We start from the raw sequence: 23,562 nt of genomic DNA on the forward strand, positions 1-23,562 counted from the left end.
CATTTAACAGTTAAAACTTATTGAGTTTAAATATGCTCACAAATAGAATAATAAAGAAGAAATGCTTCTTGCTTTACTAAATTTTATTTTATAGAAGACAATGGATCAGCTGATCCTTTCAATATCGAAGATGAACGAGAGCAAACATGGGGGCATGGGAGCAAGAGGTAATACATCTGACTTACCTGGCAGTTCGGGGATGGCTTCTCAGATAAAACAGGACCTAAGTGGAACTCAGAAGTCATTATGGTGGCTGCTGATGGCACACGCCTTTAATCCCAGTACTCGGGAGGCAGAAGCTGGTGGATCTCTGTGAATCTGAGGCCAGCCTGGTCTACAAGAGCTACTTCCAGGACAGGCTCCAAAGCTACAAAGAAACCCTGTCTCAAAAAAAAAAAAAAAAGTCAAAAAGTCAATATCAGCGATATGATTGGTTATTGCCAGGAAAGACGAAAAGTGTTCAGTACAAAGGAAACTGACGACTAAGAGCTCAGTGTCATGTCGCACACCTGCAAACACTGCATTCAGTACAGGCAGAGATAGGATAACAGTTAAAAGTTTAGGGCCAGTGAAAATCACAGAGCTACAGAGGCAAGACCCTATCAACAGGGAGATAGGGGAGTTCTGGTCCCGAAGGTCTAGAATTCCACCCTAAAAACCTTGTCCTTTCTCCTGAGTGCAATAAAGGTAACTGGCTTGTTTTAAGAATCGGTACGTATGCTCTAAAAAGGAGTATATTGTGTACAGGGCTTAGGATCTCAGGGGCACCAAATAACCCAGCCTATCATATTCCTTGAACATCTGCCTTGTCCCTTGCAAATACCTAAGCAAAAAGCGCGAAGGCTACCCCTTCTCCAAGGGACTGATGGGGAGGAGGATCGCTGAAGCTGGAAGAGCAGCCCAGGCAAACTGATAGTGCAGAGTGAGAGGCCAAGCGCTCACTTTGAAGAGCACCCAGCCTAAGGCCAGAGAGCCACTGGAAGCTTCCTTTTATTTTGGCCAGGGTGGGAGTTGGCATCGTTGTTACTTGTCCAAGGTCATTGAGTGAGGGAAAGTGCTGTACACCACTTTGATTTTTCTCGTTCCAACCCCTTTCTCCAAGTTATCCTCGTTAGGGGAGGAAAAAATTGGAGATAGCTGGGAAGGAAAAGATGTGATGGGAAAGGGGGTGGGATGGTCTTGAAAAGAGAAATTACCCTTCCAAAGTGGCAGAGTAGGGAGCAAAGCGGCGGTCAGAAGGAGAGATGTAGAGGACTGGAACAGAGACAAAGAGTGGAAAGACAGACAGCGACAAGTGGAGAAAATCGGCGAAACAAGCGACAGCAAAGTGTGAGCGCTGAGACTCGGCGGCCGGGTTCGCCGTTTCACCCGGCCCTCCTTCAGCCCTCTCCCCAGGCACTGCTTCACGTCGCGCCGAGTAGAGCCCAAGCCCTCAATTCGCCACCAACTTGGCTGGACTCGGGCCGCAACGCCGACCACTGTACTTTCCCTGGCTAAGCCGACCCGGAGCGTCCCTGCTGGAGCGCGGTCCCGGCCACGTGGGGAAGGGGCGTTACTCTGTTGCTGGCGGACGCTTTTGATTGGTCAGAGGGCGGGGTTCTTGGCTGCGCGCCGGCAGGACCCCTCCCCACTAAGGCGGGGCCTGAAGGTTCACAGCTGGAAAGGGAGGAGTCTGGGCGTTGCAGCTGGAAAGGGGCGGGGCCTAGGGCGCGCAGCTAGCGGCGGCGGGCTGGGGGCGCCCTGGGCTGCCTTAAAGTGAATGGGCGCCGGCGGGGGGTGGCACTACTCTGTGAGGCTCACTCTCTCCTCTGCTAGCCTGGGAGCGCCCAGCAGAGCGGCCGCCCCAGAGCAGGGGGGCGGCCCCCACCCGGCAGGGTGCCTGGCCCCTGGCCCCTGCCTGCGCTCCAGAACGCCGCCGCCGCCACCACCACCACCACCACCACCACCGGGAGTCTGCCTGCTGCGGGACGCACTGTGAGTGCTCAGCCATGCGGGGAACAGGAGCTCAGGGGACCGGAGGGTCAAGACTGGCTCTGGGACTCCTAAAAGGGAACCTGGGGCGGCTGAACTCTGGTGTTTGGGGAACCGGTCAATACTGGAAAGGCGTACAGCAGCCCCCGGGCTGGTACATGGCTGAAGGGAAACTCCGGGTAAGGACCTGGGGGACCGGGATGATTAAGGGGACCCGGAGAGAAGCCGAAGAACTGCTTGGATCACAGAGCAGGGAGTCTGGAAACCTTTGCCAGAAAGCACCCTGGTATCTAGGGGAAGAGGGCAAGTGACCAGAAGGTAATAGGGGTAGCAGAACGCTACGATCGTCCAGCGTAAGGGCAACAGGCAGCGCCCAGCGCCCCTTAGCCCAGGCTTAGACAGACTGCAGCGGCTGGAAGTAGGGGTGCTTATAGTAGCTCCTGCTTTTCTTCCCAGCTGCTCCGCAGTTGGAATAGGAGCCGTATTGCGAGAGTAGCTACTGGGTCAGATGGCCGCTGGCTACAGGGCCGAGGCTGCCAGCTCAACGCGACAAAAGTGACGGACCTGTCGTAGGGCGTCGAGATCTGGAAGGGTCCAGATCCAGAGCCGCCTCAGAATCAGACAGAATGTCAGCGACTCGTGGGGTTTTGAGCGGACAGAATGTTTGGGGTGGCAAAGTGGGTCTCTCCCGAAGAGACGATGTGTCCAATAGTGGTGGACAGAATGTCCCTGGCCGGCTGGCATGTCCATCTATCCGGCAGCACCTGCCCAGCTGCGGTTTGTGCAATGGGGTCTTCTCGGGGGTGGGGGTGTCCCCTGAATTTCCAACTTCCAGTTTGCAAACTTAATTCATTCTGACCCTTCTGCCTGTTGAACCAGAGGGAGCAGGGGAATGAAACGACACAGCCTGGCCTTAGAACAGGGTACCTCTGCGAAACAACCCCACTCTAGCTCAAACAGATCAGGACTTCCACAATCCAAATGTGAGGAAAGAATCAAGACCAACAAAACAAAGAATAAGCTATAGGTACATCAGCAGCGGGTCAGTGAACATCCTTCCACCCGCAAGCCCCTGAGAGTCTCAGTTCCCTCACAAACTCGGAGTCGACTATTATGCCTCCCCCACCCCTTCTAACCCTAAATTCCAGTACCGCTGACTAGATGCCCTCACACTCCTAGTCTGGTTGTTGGCCCACTCACGGTTCCTGAGCGACAAGAACCCACCAGACAAAGAGATCATAGCCCTTTCGTAAAGTAAATCCTGCCTTCCTGAGAGAGGGGAAAGGGAAAAGGAGGCAGATGAAATCCACTCTGTGGTCCACATGATGCCTGCACCATCCTCTTAATCTGCCCAAGAAAGATGTCTCAATTGCCCTGTTTGCTTCTTTCTGACTGAGAGGGAGCTCTGACTTCTTTGGACCAGTATAATGGCCACCCTCCCTCCCTGACCTCCAACTCTAACTAGAGCCCAGTTAAGCAGAAGGGAACTCCAAATCTACACACTTGAACAGGACAACTCATCTGGGGTACAAAAAAATTGTTTAACAATGAGTAATCTTAAAAAGTCCACTTTTCTCCTCCTCCACCCGAAGGAAAATATAATTCTTATTTCTCACACTCCTGCCTCCACTCTTCAGTCCTAAGGTTCTGGCTGAGACCTTGCTCCTCATCTTTTGTTTGTCCCTTGCCCTCCTTGATAAACATAGACTCACACCCCAACTATTCCCATCACAGTTCGTATACATCTTAGGGGCTTGTGTTCCCATTGCTTTGGGGGGGGGAATCACTGAAACTATGCAGGAAATGAAGGACTCGTTATCAGGGAAGAAATAATGAAGGCATTACAGCTGGCTCTTTGAGAACCCAAAGTTTGGCTTTCACCAAAAAGACTGAAAAAGAAAAAAAAAAAGATAGCATCATAGCAAAGATGATACAAAACAAAACAGAACTTTCTTCCTCTCGCTGTAGCTGAGTGCTTGACCCAGAAGCTCTCGGGGAGGATGCTATGGCCATAGGGAAGTCAGAGACCAGAGCCAGGAGTGTAGCTTAGTGGGAGAGTGTTTGCATAGCATACCCAAAGTCCTGGGTGAGAGGGGTGAGAGAGAGAGAGAAAGAGAAAGAGAGAGAGAGAGAGAGAGAGAGAGAGAGAGAGAGAGAGAGAGAGAGAGAGAGAGAATGGATGGCAAAATGGAGAAGAGGGAGGGCTTGCTGGGAAACAAGAAGAAAATGTACAACACAATGAAAGACCTAAGTGAGCGGAGGACTTGCCTGCTGAATCCCGAAACTGGAGATGTTGGGGGTGGGGGCTCTTAGAACTAGAGAACTGCGGCTTAGGATAAATAGGAGAATGTGCTCTGACACAGTGGACCGCTAACTTCCAGGGTTCATCTTCAGAGAAGTAGAAAGGGAATCTATCAGGGCTTCAGTCCCTCATGGTTGCAGTGTGGAGGGCAAGACAAGGAAAAGCAGAACTCCGCTCAAACCTCTTGGTTCTGTGCATCCTAGGACACAGTTCCCTGCCTCCTTGGAGATGAGCAGAGATGGACAGTCCTGCCACTCAGGGCCTGTGAGACCTATATGAAACATATCAGTTGTGTACAGAAGGAAAGCTCCTTGTAAATGGAGACACACCACAAGAAACCTTCCTGCTGTTATTCTGCCCAAACTGCACTCCCCATGGCCACAGAACCTTTCTTTAGGAGGTGGGGTCTTCTGCCTTGGAGTAGCCCCATCGTGTTCTTGATTCAGCCACAGCCAGGTTCTTAAGGACAGTTGGAACATCTTCCCTGGAGTTCCTGTGTCAGTCAACATCCTGTCCCTCTCTGGGTACGTGAGGAGCTCCCCATATGTCTTAACCTCTCTACCAAATAGCCTGACCTGAACTCTGCCTGTCTGCTGCTCAAGAATGTCAATGAGAGCTGAGGATCCAAGTCCAGGAAGGGAGGGCAGGGTGGAAGACTGAAGCAGAGCTAGTGACGGAGGGGTGGGAACAGTCAGATCTTTTCTTCCCCATTCATTTAAACTAACATTTGCTTCAGTATGGGAGAGGGAGATGACAACGAGCCAAAGGGATCTATTAGGTCCTGAGCTTTAGAGGACCTTCAGGGTGTGCAATGACCTATAAGAGTGACAGTCCAATCCACCTCTCTTCCCTGTCTTCCTTCCTTAAGACAATCTTTAATTTTTTTGTTTGTTTGTAACAGAGTCTCCTTTATGTAGTCCAGGCTGGCTTTGAACTGGAAACTTCCCGCCTCAGCCTCCCTAGTGCTGCCAGGCATGGTGGCAACCTTCCTTGTAAACCTTGTAAAGCCAATCCATTCTAGTTACCACCGCAAATAAAGGCACAGAGATGCTGCTTTTGTATGTCACTGGCTACTGGCAAAACTAGTCCCACAGCTTGCAGCAGCGCTTCCTGGGAGAGCTGGGAAGGCCATACAGGAGTAGAGAGTGATAGGCAGCCTGTGGCCTACCTTCCCTGTGTGATGGATGTTACCTTAAGACTGGGGTTGTAAATACACATATGCTTTATGAAATAGGGTGCGAAGTCAATTTAAAGTCTTAAATTTCAGCTAGAGGGGCCCGGGATATGCCTCAGGTAGCTTAGTGGTGGTAGGGTCTTCACTTAGCATATACAAGGGACCTGACTCAATCCTGAGCGCAGGAGAATTAATAAAATCAAGCTAGAGATCTCAGAGAAATTTCCTATTAGTTGCTACCGCATCCTGTCTCTATTTTCCTGTATGGTTTCCTTATAAAGCCCACGCTGGGTTTGAGCTCTTGCTCTTCCTGCCTCAGTCTTTTCAGTGCTGGGATCACATATGTGACCACACCCTGAATTTGGGATTTTTTTTTTCCCTCAGAAAAGCCAGGAACACTCTAGCCTTGACTTTATCAAATTTGAACCAGCACTTGTCTCTCATCACGGGCCCCCTCGATCTAAGCCCTTTTTGCTGCTAGTCCTTCATGTCCCACATTAAGCCTTTGATCAAACGAGGGTCAGTGTAGAACTTTAATCACTCCCAATGGTTGGTTCTGGGTTCTTTAGAAGGCCCTGCCCCTTCTCTTTCCCCACAACCACTCTATCAGTCAAGTACCTATATCCTCTGAGCCCCAACACTTGATACCTCTTCTTACGGGTTCCCACATCTCATATGTTCTGTGTGCTCCCTAGACTGTAAGTAAGCAAGTTAAAGCCTGTGGGCTACAGTTCTTGGGGACCCCTCTTACTTAGCACACATATAATGCTTGACCAAAGAAGGAACACTCAGAAACTTGGTGACTTGGGTCCATCAAGTCACCCCTGTCTCCACCTGAGGTGCTGCGTTTTGTCCTGAAGCTATGAGGAAACTAAGAGGCATCCGTTCCCTTTGGCACACTGCAGTTCAACAGACCAGAGTTGGACACCCCAACTGAATGGAAGGCTATAGGTATGCCAGGGATTCGCTTCAGCCCTAGGCTTAAGGGATGGCACTGTCTAGTTTAGGGACCTTGGTTTTCCCCTGTTCCCAGTTTACTATTTGCTTAGCAGAGCCATAGGCCACAACCCCAGGGCTACTTCTGCCCCTTCTCATCCACTCCCTGCAAGCTGAGGATTTTTTCCCATTCTGTCCATGCTGTTGCTCCTGTTTCAGGTATTGCTATTTCAACTTATCTTGGGTTCTCCCAGTGGTCTTCATCTACTCCTCTCGCTTTTGGACTGCAAGTTGGTTCCATGACAGTTGCCTTCTTCCGATGTGTCCCTTGGGAACCACAGTGGCCTATGATCTGGTCCTTGCCTTAATGTCTTCTGCATATTTTGTTGTTGCTGGTCCGTTACAGACTTATTGTACTTTGGAATCAAAACATACCTGCACTTCCGTTTTCCCTAGGCCTGAGCTAGCCTCCATGATGCCAGTGAAGCCTGGTCCTTGCATCTCCAGCAAAGGGTGTCAAAACGAGTAGGCGAGGACATGCAAACCCTCTGGGAGATAGATTCATCACCAATTATCTTTTGGCTATGTTTGACCCTGCCAGCATCAACCAGCCAGGCAGCTTCCACAGGGCTGCATTTCCCTCCCTCTCCACTGGCCCCTGGCCCAACTCCTCAGCTTCCTGACCTGTAGCAGTTTGGGGGAGCTTAATCCTCAGTCAGCCTGTCTCCAACTCAGATAACAACTTGGCGCCCCCAGTCTCTGCCTGACCGGCCCACCCGGACATGAGGCTGCCTGCCTGAGTTCTGTGCCCTCCCTCTCATCTCTTCAAAGCCCGGCTTTTGTGCGCGCTCCTTCTGTCTGCAGTGTCAGGGACAGCCCCTCACTGTAGTTATGAACTCAGTCAAGAGTCAGACAGCTTCATTCCTTCTTCAGCAGCCCCTGATGCCGGTGGCTCCCTGCTTGCACTCCTTGGCCCATTTTTGCTGCTTCTTTATTCCCTGTGCTCTAAGTTCAGGACTGAGCGCCGCGGCCCTCACTGAAGTGCAGTATCTCACCAGTCTTCACAAGATGACTTTCTCCTCCAGACACAGCCTGGGCAGGTGAACCACCCAAGCAAGGGTGAGGTTTTAGTGCTCAACTCCTAGAAGGAACTAGAAAAATATTCTGAATTTTATTTTTATATAAGCTATATGTTATTTGAACCCTATAACAATACTGGCCAATTGTGGTGGTGCTTGTCAGTAGGCAAATGCTAACGAGGGTAAAACAGGAGGATCATGAGGCAGGAGGCAGCCCAGGCTATACTTTGGAGCTAGAGACGTGGGTCAGTTGGTAGAGTGCTTGCCTAAAATGAATGAAGCCCTGGGTTCGATTCCCAGCACCACATCAACTAGGTATGGTGGTGGCACGTGCCTTTAACCCCAGTACTTAGGAGCTAGAAACAGCCAGCAGGAACAGAAATTCAAGGTCATCCTCAGCTATAAGTGAGCCCAAGGCCATCTTGGGCTGATAGATGATAGACAGACAGACACACAGACAGATAGAAAATATAATAATGAAGGCAGATCACGGGCACATACCTGTAATCCTACTAGGAAGATCACAAATTTGAGGACAACCTGTGCTATATAGGATACCCCATCTGAAGGGGAAAGATAAAAAAAATGAACAAAGGTAGAAAGGGGATTACGATCTCCCTTTTAGAGATGATGAAACATCTTGCCAAGGATACAGAGTAAGTTTGGGGTTACCCGGACACGAACCTAGATCTTTTAACTCCAAACCTAATTTCTTTGGCCCATAACAGATTACCTCCCTGCCTGATTCCCTGGCACCAGCTTTCTCGTGTCTTCTTACTCAGCCGAGCCGCCTCTCTCCAATAGCCACTACATGAAGAATATTATTCCCTGGTCCCCTTGGCTTCCTCCTCCCCCACACAGAGTTCTGAACTCCAGGGACTGAGAGAACCGAGGTTCAGAGGGGCCAGGGAGGGGAAGGGAGAGGGGGAGGGGAATGGCTAGCTCCAAAACAACCCAGGCAGCTGTCCCTGTCAGAGAGAGAGGAGACTGTGTGCCGGTGTGTGTCTGTCTGCCTGAATGTCGGAGAGCATGTGTGCGAGAGTGCGTGTTCTTGTGCCTCTAGCTTCAAGTCCAAGTGCTCATTGTGTCTAAGTCAGGGCCGTGTTGGTCTGCACATGTGTCTGCCTGTCTCTGAGAACACACAGCTTGAACTTAGGCCCTGTCTTTTGCTCCGGCTGCTATCCTCTTCCCCTGGCCTCCTTCTACTGAAATAGAGGATGAAATCAAGACCCAGGTATGGAATGCCAGGGGAAGGGGAGCTTGGAAAACTAGGAGTCTGCTGCCAAAACAGACTGGACGGATGAATGGCAACAGAGGGACATAGCTTTTCCCACAAGCAAACCTCACTGTCCCTTTCGCCCGGTTCTGTGTTGCTTCGGTGGCTCCTGGAAAAGTCAGCAGCGCGGTTTGAATTTCAAGGTCATCTTGAATCTAAAGGAAGGGCAGGCTGAAGCTGCACCTCAATTTCCAGCTCTAAGTGCCCCCCAGAAATTTGTGAAGAAGTGCTAGTCAAACTGTCACAGGTCCCTGCAAGGCCACCTCCATTCCAGTGGGGAGTGGCCTGTCGGGTCTGAATTCTCCAATTCCAAGCTCCTGCCCTGAGACCTGGAAAGCGAGAAAAACCGAGCACACTTGCACACTTGGGTGACTTCTCCCTTCCTTGCTGGGTTCCCTCTGGTCTTGCTCGCCCCTCTAACCCCAGCAAAAAGTCCAAGATCACAACCCTTATGCCAGCAGAAGAGGGAGGACTGTTTTTAACCTCTGCCTTGACCTCTGCCCTACTGTCAACCTGGCTTGGGGTGGGGCACAGCTGTGCTCTCAGAGCTGGCTGAAGGGGGCATTACCATGTACAAACACAGGCCATTGTCCATCTGCACACCCTTGAGAAAGGCTCTTAATAATTCAGATCTGCCAAATGAAGTTCATCTCGATGTGGGCTAATCCAGCACATTAATGCCTCCCCGTGTAGCCTGTGCTGTGTCCCTGAAGATGGGGAGAAGGTGTTGGAGAGAGAGAGAGACATATACACACCCCCACGCACACACCTAGCTCTGTCCTTTTCTAGTTTCTATATCCTGCCCAAGAGGCTCCTGGAATCATCGGTGCCAGTACTGTCCCTTCCCTTTCTTCCCATGAGAGGTCTTGGGAGAGCCCACCAGAAGGAGGACCCTGCAGGGAAACCCTCCAGAGGGACCTAGGCAGGCTCCTTGACAAGATCAGGCTCGGAGGTTTGAGTGTGTGTGTGTGTGTGTGTGTGTGTGTGTGTGTGTGTGTGTGTTGGGGATATGTCTAAAGGAATACATCCATACTGCCAGGCATAAGACGGAGGGATAACTAGTAGGAATAGTAGGAAGCAAGATGTTTTGGACAAGCAAAGGAACAGGAGGGTCCTAAGTGCCTGTGGTTTTCTTTTCTTTTGTAATTTGTATTCATTTGTTTATTTATTTTTACTTTGCAAGACTGTTTTGCCCATGTGGAGACAAGACAAGGGTACTGAATATCCTGGAGCTGGAGTTACAGATGGTTGTGAGCTGCCCTGTGGATGCTGGGAATCAAACCCAGATCCTCAGTAAGAACAGGTGCTTGAAGCCACCGAGCCATCTCTCCCAACAACCCCCCCTCGTGGTTTTCAAACTTGATTTTGACATGGAACCTTTATTCAAACAAAATCCTTTCAGAAAGTATAATAACCCAAACAAGTAGGGTGGCCCTAGTGCTGAAGCAGACCTAAGGAGACCCAAGCTGGCGTTCTAGTGAAACCTCTGATGGGGCGTCTGCAGCAGGCTCCAAGGACACAATTTGAAAAAAAAAAAAAAAAAGCCTTTTAGGAGCCCACAGATCTAGTTCAGGTCCTAACCGTGCAAATAAGCTCAGTGACTTAGTTGAGTTACTTTGGTTCTTTGGGTCCACCTATGAAATGGTTGAGCTGGGTTGATCATCCCTAATCTTGGTGTCGGTGTCTGAAACCTAGGATTCTCTGAATTCCATGCTTGGGGTTACATTTCCAGTTTCAGGTTTATTTTTTTAATTATTTTATTTTGTTTATGTATATGGGTATTTTATCTGCATGCATGCCAGAAGAGGGCATCAGATCCCATGGGACTACAGTCATAGCTACGGTTGTGGATTACCATGTGGATGCTGGGAATTGAACTCAGGACCTTTGGAAAAGCAACCACTGCTCTTCATTAGCGAGCCACTTCCCCAGCCTGCAGTTCCAGAGCTTTTGATTAGAGATACTCTACAGGAAATCTAAACAAGTATTCCTTGTGTACATGTTCATGTGTATGAAGGTATGCACGCACATATATGTGGAGGCAGAGATCAGCATCTGTGTCTTCTCCAATCATTCTGCATCTTGTCAAGTCTCTCATTGAACTTAGAGCTGGCCAGTAATCTGCTGGTTCCTCCTGTTTCTATCCCCAGGCATGGGGTTAAAGAGTGGTGTTATGTTCGTGCTAAAAAAATCAAACCCAAGTCCTCATGTTTGTGTGACAAGCACTTTACAGAAGAATCACCCCTTGTTTTTTGAGACAGGGTTTCATGTAGCCAAGGTTGGTCTTAAAGTCCAAGACCTTCTACCTTCTGGGTACTGGAATTGTTACCACATCTGACTCTAAACAAACATTATATTTTAAAAAATAAAACTGAAAAAAAAAAGAAAAAGTCTTTAAAGCCAGGCGGTGGTGGTATTGCATGCCTTTAATCCCAGCACTAGGGTGGTAGAGGCAGGCAGATCTCTATGAGTTCAAGGGCAGCCTGATCTACAGAGAGAGTTTCAGGACAGTCAGGGCTACACAGAGAAACCCTGTCTCAACCCTCCCCCCAAAAAAACAAATAAATAAAACTGAAACTTAATAAGGCATGGTAACACAGGCCTGTAATTCCAGCATTTGAAAGTAGAGGCAGGACGATCACAGATTAAAGCCATGAGCTTCATGAGACCCTGCCTCAAGCAAACAAAATGGAACGGCTGTGGTACTAGGCCTGTGTCTACCAGTTAGTGTATCTGTGGTCCTCATGTGTGCATAAAACCTCTCCGTGTACACCTTTTTCTCACTTGGTTTCTCTTTCTCAACTCTTCCGTTTTTTAGATGTGTTTTCAGTGTGTGGGTGTCTTCCCTGCATGCATGCCTGTGCACCTGGGTGTCCAGTCCCCGGGAAGGCCGGGAGAAGGCTTTGCATCCACTAGTAGTGAATTACAGATGGTTGTGAGCCACCAGCCATGTGGGTGCTGGGAATCCAAGTGGTGCTTTTAACCACCGAGCTGTCTCTCCACGCTTATTCTAGAGTACACTATTCAAGACAGCTTTATGTCAACACATGAGAAACGAGGCGACAATGTTGTGGGGAAATCCTACTAGGATTGTGATAACCCCAAGGTTTAGTTGTTGTTGTCTTGTTTGTTTGAGACAGGGTCTTGCTATGTGTTCTTGGCTGACCTGGCACTCATAATGTAGGGTAGACTGGGCTCGAACTCATGGGCGATCTTCCTGGGTCTGCCTCTTGAGTACTAAGATCACAGGCATGCGCCACCACGTCAGGGTGGCCGTAAGTCCCTGGTTTTTACCTCTGTTAACTTGATCTGTGTTTTCTCTTTCCCCTAGAGCCCTCCCTCCATGGAGTTCGGGCTGCTCAGCGAGGCAGAGGCTCGGAGCCCTGCCCTGTCCCTGTCAGATGCAGGCACTCCACACCCTCCGCTCCCGGAACGTGGCTGCAAGGGCCAGGAGCACAGTGGTGAGCGCGCCCCCTTCTGGGGGTGGAGGAGGAAACAGTTTAGCCTTGATGACTGTGTGTTGAGAATTCCTTGAGGTCCCAAAGCCAGAGAATCGGCACAGGCCCTTGCTCCCTGTGACCTATCTCAATCTGCTCTCCGCCCCCTAGACTCGGAGAAGGCCTCGGCCTCACTGCCGGGGGGCTCCCCCGAGGACGGCTCGCTGAAGAAGAAGCAGCGGCGGCAGCGTACGCACTTCACTAGCCAGCAGCTTCAGGAGCTGGAGGCCACCTTCCAGAGGAATCGCTACCCCGACATGAGCACCCGCGAAGAGATTGCCGTGTGGACCAACCTCACCGAGGCCCGCGTGCGGGTATGGCTTCGCCTGACCCGCAGCCCACACCTGCAAGCATCTCGCTCTCGCGGGGCTCTGAAAGTTGCTGGTGGCTCTGCGGTACGGGTCCCACGTCGGGTCCAGTTCCCGCCGGGGATCCCCACCTTCCAGCAGCCTTGCCTGCCACTCCCTAGAAAGCGATTCCTTGCTCGGCCCCGGTCCCACCTTCTCCGTCTTGTTTCTCTTTGATCCCAAGCTGCCTCCCTCCCCAGCAAGACCTTGCGGCCACTGGCTTCTCTTCTCGGGGCCCCTGGCTCAGTGTGCACCTCCCTTCTAGGCTGCATCCACCTCTGATCTTCCCCGCCCGGGCTCGATCCTACTCTGGCTGGCCCCCTCCCCAGCCGCCCGGGGTCCTGACAGCCTTTCTCCGATACCCGCAGGTGTGGTTCAAGAACAGACGCGCCAAGTGGCGGAAGCGAGAGCGCAGCCAGCAGGCGGAGCTGTGCAAAGGTGGCTTCGCAGCCCCGCTCGGGGGCCTGGTGCCGCCCTACGAGGAGGTGTACCCCGGCTACTCGTATGGCAACTGGCCGCCCAAGGCGCTCGCCCCGCCGCTCGCCGCCAAGACCTTCCCGTTCGCCTTCAACTCGGTCAACGTGGGGCCTCTGGCCTCGCAGCCTGTGTTCTCACCACCCAGCTCCATCGCCGCCTCCATGGTGCCCTCGGCCGCCGCTGCTCCGGGCACTGTACCAGGTCCCGGAGCCTTGCAGGGCCTGGGAGGGGCACCCCCCGGGTTGGCTCCAGCGGCCGTGTCCTCCGGGGCAGTGTCCTGCCCTTACGCCTCGGCAGCAGCCGCCGCTGCGGCAGCCGCCTCCTCCCCCTACGTATATCGGGACCCGTGTAACTCGAGCCTGGCTAGCTTGCGGCTCAAAGCCAAACAGCACGCCTCTTTCAGCTACCCCGCCGTGCCCGGGCCGCCTCCTGCCGCCAACCTCAGCCCCTGCCAGTATGCCGTGGAACGGCCCGTATGAGCCACCGGTCTGTGGATCATCCCCGAGGGCGGGGCAGTAATTCACAGCCCTCCGGACAGGGATCGCCTAGACTGGCTTCTCGTCCCAGGGTCTAAAAGGGGTGCGTGGGCACCCGGGGAGAAGCGGCAGACTCCGAAGAGGGCCTTTCCCCTCACAGCCCCGAGGGTGGTCTGGCCCCTAGACGGAGACCGCGCCCCTGGGACTAAGGCCAGGAACAGGGACCAGCTCCCCCAGGGCCAATTCACCCTTGGCCCATCCCGCCTTCTCCAGACTTCCCCTATCCCGTTTTCAAAGATCAATGAAATAAAAGTGCGCGGACTGTCAAAGGCCTAATGATTCAGACTTGCGGTTGAGCCCTCCTTCCCTTCATCCTTCCCATTGTCCTAAAGAACAGCTGGATGTACGGGAGCGGAGTGAGTCTCCAGGCTTCTAAGGCTTCATTCAGTCTCACTCCTTTCCTCCGGGATGGGGAAGCGAGGATTTCTGGAGTAAAGGAATACGAAGCTTGGTGTGACCAGTTAGTTGACAGGAATCGTCCTATGCTGGTGCTGCGACGCCACCTCGTGGTCTCAGGGAGGACAGCTAGTAGGTTTGATCTCCGATGCTTCCTTTCAGGGATCTATTTTGCAATTTAGGAAGCCTATGATTTTGGCATTTGTTTCTCACTGTTCCTTTCAGAGGCTCGGACCTCTAACAGAATAGCAATAAAATTCTAGTCTGGTGGAGGCAAGCTGATCTTGCCTCCCCTCCCTCCTTTTCTCTCTCCCTCCCTCCCTTCCCTCCCTTCTCCCCCCTTCTTCTGAAGAAGAGGCAGCTTCTGTCTCTCCCCTCCGTTCTTCTTTCTTCTCTTTTTCTGTCTGTCTCTCTCCACTCCATAACCTTTTTACCCTTATACCTTTCCCTATACCCACTAAATAAACTCTGAACACACACACAAAAATTCTAGTCTGTAACAGACATTTATTAAGCGCCTACCAGGCCTAGGATTCCTTGTTTGTGTGTGCCTCTATCCTTCAGAGACCCTTAGGCTTCCCACCTGTAGATCACTTGGGCAGCCTTCCCCACCAGTGTCCACTTTCCCTCTCCAAGTCTGCAAACCCTCAAAATAATGTCGATCTCTTTAATTTAAAAAAAATATGGCAAGAAGAGAAAGATTTCTAAATATAAATAAATTTTATATTATCATTTTTAAGGACCTCAGTTCTATCCCCTTCCTAGGGTTTGGTCAGCCTTCACATTAAAGGCAGAAAGATCAAAGGATGACATTTCTTGTTTGTCATAGCTCCCTGCTACTTTTGGGTACAAGTCCCATGGGGGAAACCAGACAGGGAAGGTACCCTAATCATTCTCCCACACCTAACCCTTAGTGCCATGGAGGAAAGCCCGAGGTTCCATCTTTTCTTTCAGCTCTCATTGGCTTTTGGACTTAGCTTTGCTCTTGGGTCTGAGGTAGGCTTGGTGGAAGAAGTGAGCAAAAAGGAGGAAATAGGTCCCATACAACATAAAGGACCAGAAGAAGTGTTCTGTTGTGGCGTAGCACCCTTTTTCCTGCCTCCAGATGTAATTCAGGATGCCAACGAGGGTTCCCATAACCATCTGCAGGATCTGCAAGCTGGTGATGGCCATAGGTAGCATGCTGGGGTGTTTCACCTTGGCAGCTTTCAGAGTGTAGTAGGTGTACATGATGGAATGTACCCCGAAGTTCATGGTCATGAACCAGCCACCTGAAGGCACTTTGTTCTTGAATCCAAAGCTCGTGAACAGGAGTACAGTGCTGTGGTGGTACCAGTGGATAAAGATGAGCGGCCGCTTACGCAGGATGATGAAGGCTGTATCTCCTGAGAGATGAGGAATCACAGCTGGCATCCCACCCAGGCCTGGGACTACCCACTGCTCTGGGTGTGTTCTCAGGGTGGGGAAGAAGGGACTCTCCACGTGAAGGGGAAGGGGAGGCTCTGAGGAGGAATGCAAGCCACTGGGCATCAGAGACAAAGCCCATACACTCACCGAGTTCAACAACCTTGCTGAGAACAAAGATACAGGACCAGAAATTGACTATGGTGTCATCGACGTAGTTGGCGAAGCACACAGTTTGCTGGAGGCCCCGTGTAAATAGCAGTGTTCCCATATACTTCCATGTCCTCACTGTACCCAGGATACTGAAGTGAGACAGAGCACAGGAGCATAATGGCTCATTCCCCGGCGTGAACCCATCCTCACCTCTCCTCATCTGGACACGCTCTCTAAGCCCTGTTACCTCCTTACCCTTCCAAAGAGGGTAGTTCCAGCTTTCAAGATCCTGACACCAATCTGATAGATCTAACAAGTATTCTCAGGGAGATAAGGGTTGAGAAACATGGGGGAGGAGTGGAACTAAAAGTCAAGAATGAGGTTCTTGTGATGGGGTGAAAGTTGGAAGAAATAAGTGGCAGATGGGGATGGACGAGCATGGGAACGAGGGGCTGGGGAAGTGGTTGGAGTCTTTGAAGAGGAATTTTGGTATTTAAGGCTAGAGAAATGTGCTGGCTGTATCGGTTTCGTGAGTACGAGAGGCCTGGAGTGGATCCTCACATCTGTATTCCCAGAACAAAGACAACTGGGGCAGGAAGGATACAGAGAGTATGAGGCCAGCCTGGGTCCCATAGGGGCAACTAGGGCAGTCTGGGATAATACTTGAAAGGCTGTCTTTAAAACTAAACATTTTTTTTTCAAAGGTATGGGCCAGGTAGGAGTGGTGCACACCTTGAACCCTAGCACTCCAGAGGCAGAGGCAGGCAAATGGATATGAGTTCAAGGCCAGCCTGATCTACAGTGCTAATTTCAACATAGCCAAGGCTGTTATACAATGAAACCTAAATAAATAAATAGATAAGGTATGGGACAGGCAGAGACTGCCATCTTGGGCCCAAGAAAGGAGGAAAATAAGATAATGAGGAAGTCAAGGCAGCTAGGGACTTTAGAAAGCCTTCGGGATAACAGGCAGGTGTAAGGACTAAGGAGTAGCAGGGGTTGGGTGTAGAGTGCCTTACCTGAATATGGCCAGACAGAAGGACCAGAGGATGAGAGGCCCCTGCAAGCTGAAACTCTTCCGTGGTCTCATGTAGTTCTGGCCCACGAAGATGAGCAACAGATAGATGAGAACTATGAGGAACGAGATAACCCTGGAGACAGGAGGAAGAGGGGAAGGAGTCACAGGTGGGCACTGCCTAGAGGAAAGCCCACTGAGCTCCCCAGGGACTTCTCTAGACTGAAGTTCCACCAGTGTGACATTGCTTGTTCGTGTGGGAACACCGGGTTGGGGGTGAGGGGATACCAGCAGTATTCACATACAAAGTTCCTAGCACAGGACAGGAGGAGCCGTATGCAAGGTTTCTGTGACTTTGACTTTCTCAGTGACAGCTGTCCACCCGCAGCCAATAGCTACTCCATCCAGGCTGCGGTGTCAGGAGGGGTAGAACATCTTCTGCCTGTTTGGCTCATGCTGAGTTTGATTGAACAACAAAAACAGCCTACAGAACATGTCTGGCGGATAAGACAGAGCCTTGGGAAAGCTTGGAAGAGGTTCCCAACTTTGTGGCAATCCTCACAGAAGCCAAGATACATAGTAATTGTGTAGGACCGGCTGACCCTAGGCACTCGACAGGCAGGTCCTCTGTCTCTGAGGTCACCTAACAGCATTTTGTTCTGGTCAATCTCACTCCTCAGCTGTAGTTTGCACTTTCCCCTTTGTTTTTGTCTCCCTCCACACCCCTCTCCCCATCTTCTCACTTCTGGGATCCTTTCTTCCAGTTCTGATCTCTTTGAAGCAAACCTTGAAGGACGGAATGGGAAGGGGGAAGGTTTGGAGCCAGTATCCCGGCAGCAAGAGAAACATTACAGGCTTTCACTCCCTGTCTCTACTCCCCTCCAAGCAGTTGGTCCTTCCCCCTCACCAGGTCTCACCAGTACTCCTCCAAAAAGGGCCTTAAGTCCCGCAACATCTCGAAGTCATAGGGTTGCACCACCTCCGCATTTAAACCACGTGAGAAGTTCATGGATGTAGCCATTTCGCTTTTGCACAGGACGAGGTTCAGAGCTTGGGGTGGGAGCTGGATGAGAGCCGAGAGAGCCAAGGATGGAATGGATGGATTTCAGGACCGGACGAAGAATACCAGGACGGAAAGAACTTGTGTGTAGGAAGAAGGGACCCGGAGCCTGGCACGTGCGCTGCTGACCAGCCCGCTCGCACTCCTGTGGCCAGGGCTGGCCGTATATATCGCCAATTATTAAACTGGGGACCCAGGCTGTGCAAGGTCAGCTCCCGCCCTCAGCAGTTATCCAATCTTAGCCAAGAGTCATCTCTGTCCCGCCCCTGAGTCTCACCAGCATCCTCCTCTTGGACTGATCAGTCCTCAAGGGCACCTCCCCCATGAACAATGAACCCAGCATGCCCGAACCCAGCAGTCGTCTTCACTCTTCCCAGTTCCTCCTCCTCCTCCTTTTTTAAAATTCTGTCAGGTGTTGACTCATAAACACCCCCTGCCCCAATCCTTGATTTCACTGAGTACCCAGGCAGACAAGTCTTCCTCTGGCACAGCCGACCGTAGCCTTTGCCTCATTTTGCTTTCATCTTCCCCTACTTGGCAGTGAAGAGAAAGTGGAGGTACTCTTTCTTGGCTGCAGGCGCCCACTTTCAGAGAAGGAAGCGTCAATGTCCTTGTGAAACCCAGGCTGGAATAAGGTAGAGCAAGCAGGGCGGTGAAGAACGGCTCTGGTGGTTTCTGTCTCCTAGCTTTGGCGTTGTGCTTGTGGGAGGAGGGAGATAAATTTAATGGATTTTACTGTCGAGTTGTTGATGTTAATATTTGAGGAGGTAGCACTCAAACTGTTATGGGGTTTTTTTTTAATAGTTTCCTGAACCGTCCTCTCCGACGCCCAGTAAAAACTTTGGAGAGAAAAATGGGGTCACCCTCTGGGCTCCTGGTATCCAGGTCCAGGAGAGGCTCCCTGCTGTTTCTCCTCCCAGTCTGAACTTGCCTAATGGAGTCTACTCCTACACCTATGTGTCTGGCTCCAGTGAACAAAAAGCTTCGAAACTTGTAAGCCCTTACTGGCTGTCCCTCTTTTTGCCCTTGACTTATGAAAGTGAAGGGGTATTAGAAGGCTTTAGAACAGTTTGAGAGGTGATGGGAATCTCCAAAACAAGTGCAAAGAAAAGAAATATCAGCTGGGCCAGTATTTGATTCCAGCACTCAGGCAGAGGCAGGCAGAACTCTGTAAGTTCAACATCACCGGTCTGGTCTACAGAGAGAGTTCCAGGACAGTCAGGGCTATACATAGAGAAATCTTATCTTAGAAAAAGAAAAGAAGCTGGGCGGTGGATGCCTTTAATCCCAGCACTTGGGAGGCAGAGGCAGGCGGATCTCTGTGAGTTTGAGACCAGCCTGGTCTACAAGAACTAGTTTCAGGACAGGCTCCAAAACCACAGAGAAACCCTGTCTCTAAAAACCAAAAAAAAAAAAAAAAAAAAAAAAAAAAGAAAGAAAGAAAGAAAGAAAGAAAGAAAGAAAGAAAGAAAGAAAGAAAGAAAGGAAGGAAGGAAGGAAGGAAGGAAGGAAGGAAGAAAGAAAGAAAGAAAGAAAGAAAAATATGTAAGGGGCTGGAGAGATGGCTCAATGATTAAGAGCACTTGCTGTGCAACTTTGAGGGCCTGAGTTCAGATCCTGACACCTGTAACAAGGCAGTGTTCTGTCCTGCCCACCTGTAACCCCCCGGGCTGTGGGGACACAGATAAAAGGATTGCTGGGATTTGCTAGCTGCCAGCCTACCAGGAAATCACAAGCTCTAGATTCATTCAAAGACTGTGCCTCAAAGGAGTAACTCCTACACTCATATACCACATGCATGCACACACACACGCACACACACATGCACACACACACATACAAATGAATTAGGAAAACAGAAGTTTTAATTTAAAAAAATATTTAAGTCGGGCAGGGGTGGTGCACACTTTTAATCCCAGCACTCAGGAGGCAGAAGTAGGCAGATATCTGAGTTCCAGGACAGCCAGGGATACACAGAAAAACCCTGTCTGAAAAAATAAAAACAAAACAAAAACAAATAAAAACACACACACACACCACTCATATTTATTTGCTTGTTTGTTTGTTTACTGGTCTGGAGAAATAGCTCAATGGTTAAAAGCATTGGCTGCTCCTCCAAAGGACCTGGGTTCAATTCCCAACACCCACATGACAGCTCACAACTGTCTGTAACTCCAGTTCCAGGGGATCTGACACCTTCACATCAATGTATATAAAATAAATTTAAGTTAAAAAAAATAACAACACAAGCTTTTCTCCTAGAGGACCTGGGTTCAATTTCCAGCACCTACATGGTGGCTCACAACTGTCTAACTGTTGAAGGGATCTTCAACCCTCACACAGACATACATGCAGGCAAAACACCACATAAAAATTAATTTTTAATTTTTTTAAAAAATGTATTTGCATTTATGTGTATATGTCTGTGCTATGTATGCACAGGTGCCCTTTAAGGCCAGCTATCTTTCCTGGCCATCATGAACTGCCCAACATGGATGCTGGGAATTAAACACAGGTCCTTTAAAGCATTTTTAACCACTGAGCCATCCCTCAGCCCCCAAAGCTGTTTAAGCAGTTTAAAAAAAAAACATTTAGGGCTGTCTTACAGAAGGAGGAAGTGGGAAGCTCTGCCTCTCCTATCTAAATGACTTGAGTATGCATCTGTGTCTCGGTGTCTTGTCGCCTCTCACCTGGTTACCACAGCTACCACCACTGAACTCACACTAGCTGGTTATACTTCAGCCTTCTTTAATACAGTACATTTCTTTCTTTATTATCCTGAAATCAGAAAAACTGTTCCCAAACCTGGTGTTTACCAGGTTCATAAGCTCCAGCCATAGTTAATCCCTTAGTAGTTAACCCTCAGCTCATCTCCGCCCAACCACGCAGAAGACAGTTCCGTCAAATTTCTGTCGGATCCTGCGGCTTTCCTACCTATAACCAGGGATTCCTAATTGCTTCACTCATAACTTGGCTCTCAGAGGCCTTCAGAGAGAACATGTTTGATGGGTGAATGAACAAGCAAAACAATGAGTATTAAAAAAAAAAAAAAAGCTCGCATTGGCCGGCAGGGAGACTCGGTGCGTAAAGGGACTTGCTGCCCAGCCTAACGAATTTGGTTTGATCTCTGAGATCCGCACTGTAGAAGGAGAGAAACAACACCTGTAAATTTTCTCCTGTGATCCACATGCGTACTGTGGCAGAAGTGCTCCTACTCCATAAAAAAATAAATTAATTAAAAAAAAAACCACTTTAAGACAGTGTCTCAGCCGAGTGGTGGTGGGTGGCATACACCTTTAATCTCAGCACTTGGGAGGCAGAGGCAGGCAGATCTCTGTGAGTTCAAGGCCAGCTTGGTCTACACAGCAAGTTCTAGGAGAGGCACCAAAGCTAAGGAGAAACCCTGTATTGAAAAACAAATAAACAAAATAAAACAAACCAAAAAGACGGTACCTCATTACACAGCCCTGAGTGACTTGGGAAATGCTAGGTAGAGGAGAATGGCCTTGAACTCACAGAGATCCACCTGCCCCCCAAGTGCTGGGGTTAAAAATCTGCACCACCATGGCTGACTGGTGAAAAAATAAAAGTTTTAAAGAATAACAGTATTAGTTCTCAGCACCCACACGGCAGCTCACAACAATCTGAACTCCAGTTCCTCGGGATCTGATGCCCTGTCTGACCTCTCACAACTATCTGGACTCCAGTTCCAGGGCATCTGATGCCCTGTCTGACCTGCTCACAATGATCTGAACTCCAGTTCCAGGGCATCTGATGCCCTGTCTGACCTCCAAGGGCACTACACACATCCTTTTGCAGGAAAATAGTCAAAATCAGTCTCTCAACACCAGGCACTGAGCGTGAAAGTGACCAATGGAACTCGCTGTCTGTAAACCTGGGTGATACTGTTTCTACAGGGAAAATGTTCCAGACATCTTCTGTGCTATTTGTGACGGCCTTCCTGAAATCCTCGGCATTGAGGAAGAAGTGACAGGGTGGTTTGTGCAGGGCGACTGGCTCAGGTTGTGGCTTGCGAAATTTCTATAACATGCCACTGTGTTTGCTGGTGCCAGGCCACTGCCTGCTATGCCTAGGGATTCTCCTCCAGCTCTTGTCTCCCATCTGCAACTGTCTGTTGACCTCTCCACCAGTATCTTCCAGAGCACCGTCAAATAAACCCGTCAGAAAGACGTTATGACCAGCTGTCTTTACTCCCTGCACTATGGAAGCAGAAGCAGGCATATCTCTCAGAGACTGAAGCTAGCCTAGTCTATATAGTGAGGTCCAAGATAGCCAGAACTAAATAATAAGACTCTCCTTAAGAAGAAGAAGAAGAAGAAGAAGAAGAAGAAGGAGAGGAGGAGGAGGAGGAGGAGGAGGAGGAGGAGGAGGAGGAGGAGGAGGAAGAGGAAGAGGAAGAGGAAGAAGAAGAAGGTTTATTGCTATCTTCTTTAATTCTTCATAAATAGGCGGATCTTTCCAGTTGCTGATTATCTAATCTCTCAGGTTAGATTTTTTTTTAATTCTTCCATTTGACATGAAATACTAGCATTTCTTCTAGAAATGACATGGTCGTTTGATTCCTCTCTTCAAATTCTGTCTCCAGGTAACCTTGGAGAAAGGGATCACATCACACCTCTTGGCCTCAGCTTTCCAGTCTGTAAAATGGAGAAAATACCCTCCTCAGAAGGATGTTTATGGAAATCATGTGAAACTATGCCCTAAAGAGGATTGCACAGCTGGTGTGGCAATCACCTTTTTATGCCTTTTTAAAAATAATTTATTTTAACTTTATTTTCTGTGCATTGGGTGTAAAGGTTTCAGATCCTGGGGAACTGGAGTTACAGACAGTTGTGAGCTGCCATGTGGGTGCTGGGAATTGAACCCAGCTCCTCTGGAAGAGCAATCAGTGCTCTTAACTGATGTGTGATTCCCCTCAGTATGCTATGAATACGTTTTTATTACCATTGTTTATTAAAGAAGCTGTTTCGGCCAATGGCTTAGTAGAGTAAAGCCAGGCAAGAAATCCAAACAGAGATATAGAGAGAAAGTAGGCAGAGTCGAAGAGACTCCATGTAACTGCCAAAGGAGTAGCATGCCAGCACTGGTAAACTATAGCCTGGTGGCAATACACAGATTAATAAAATGGGTTAATTTAAGATTTAAGAGCTAGAGCCGGGCAGTGGTGGCACACGCCTTTAATCTCAGCACTCGGGAGGCAGAGGCAAGTGGATCTTTGTGAGTTCGAGGCCAGACTGGTCTATAAGAGCTAGTTCCAGGACAGGCACCAAAGCTACAGAAAAACCCTGTCTTGAAAAAGAAAAGAGTTAGCTAGAAATAAGCTTAAGCTATTGGCCAAACAATGTTGTAATTAATATAAATGAGCAGTCTCTACTTAAAAAATTTCACTCAACATGGGGCTTGAACCCACAATCCTGAGATTAAGAGTCTCGTGCTCTACCAGCTGAGCCATCTCTCCAGCCCCAGGGGCAGTTCGTGCTTATATTCCCCACACTTGGAAAGAAAAGGTAGGAGATTATTTCAGGTTTGAGGTCAGCCTGGGCTACAGAGTGAGTTTCAAATAAGCCTGGACTATATTTTATAGAATGCATATTAAATAATATTAGACACTGAGCAGACACCAATCATTATTGCTTAAAAGGTGACTACAAATTTCAGTTTATTTTCAATAAAACTCAATGAAACTACATTAAAAGGAAAGTCATGGGGTCTGGAGAGATGGCTCACTGGCTAAGAGCACTGGTTGCTCTTCCAAAGGACCTGGGTTCAGTCCCCAGCACCCACATGGCAGCTCACACTGGTCTTTAACCCAGTTCCAGGGCTTTTGACACCCTCACACAGGCATACATGCAGACAAATGCCAATAAACATAACATTGTAGAAAAAAAAAAGGAAAGTCATGATTGAAGATTGACTTT

General features: G+C 49.5%; 2 protein-coding genes across 2 annotated transcripts; one reads left to right on the forward strand and one right to left on the reverse strand.

Moving 5' to 3' along the window:
• Positions 1 to 2,597: 2,597 nt before the first annotated feature.
• Pitx3 (paired like homeodomain 3) lies at positions 2,598 to 13,777 on the forward strand. The gene is made up of 4 exons (XM_050146044.1): positions 2,598 to 2,774; positions 12,070 to 12,199; positions 12,347 to 12,549; positions 12,951 to 13,777. Exons 1-4 carry the CDS (start codon positions 2,598 to 2,600, stop codon positions 13,536 to 13,538), a joined length of 1,098 nt encoding a protein of 365 aa, XP_050002001.1. The 3' UTR covers positions 13,539 to 13,777.
• Positions 13,778 to 14,948: 1,171 nt separating this feature from the next.
• Positions 14,949 to 17,741, reverse strand: Elovl3 (ELOVL fatty acid elongase 3). Its single transcript, XM_050144454.1, has 4 exons — positions 17,481 to 17,741; positions 16,568 to 16,699; positions 15,546 to 15,697; positions 14,949 to 15,376 (listed from the first exon to the last, which is right to left on the reverse strand). Exons 1-4 carry the CDS (start codon positions 17,582 to 17,584, stop codon positions 14,949 to 14,951), a joined length of 816 nt encoding a protein of 271 aa, XP_050000411.1. The 5' UTR covers positions 17,585 to 17,741.
• Between the last annotated feature and the right edge of the window lie 5,821 nt (positions 17,742 to 23,562).

This window comes from Alexandromys fortis, unplaced genomic scaffold (genome assembly GCF_014885135.2).
Source record: "Alexandromys fortis isolate MF-2015 unplaced genomic scaffold, M_Fortis_MF-2015_v1.1 scaffold_16, whole genome shotgun sequence".
Lineage (NCBI taxonomy): Eukaryota > Metazoa > Chordata > Mammalia > Rodentia > Cricetidae > Alexandromys > Alexandromys fortis.

Bases quoted from the DNA above. Each gene is read 5' to 3' on its own strand.
- Pitx3 (XM_050146044.1), top strand. From the start codon at position 2,598: ATGTCAGCGACTCGTGGGGTTTTGAGCGGACAGAATGTTTGGGGTGGC. The intron at 2,775-12,069 runs GTGGGGGTGTCC...TCTTTCCCCTAG, and splicing joins GCAATGGGGTCTTCTCGGGG to AGCCCTCCCTCCATGGAGTT. The intron at 12,550-12,950 runs GTATGGCTTCGC...CGATACCCGCAG, and splicing joins TCACCGAGGCCCGCGTGCGG to GTGTGGTTCAAGAACAGACG.
- Elovl3 (XM_050144454.1), bottom strand. From the start codon at position 17,584: ATGGCTACATCCATGAACTTCTCACGTGGTTTAAATGCGGAGGTGGTG. The intron at 16,700-17,480 runs GTGAGACCTGGT...TCCTGTCTCCAG, and splicing joins CCCTTTTTGGAGGAGTACTG to GGTTATCTCGTTCCTCATAG. The intron at 15,377-15,545 runs GTGAGTGTATGG...CTCATCTCTCAG, and splicing joins CAGCAAGGTTGTTGAACTCG to GAGATACAGCCTTCATCATC.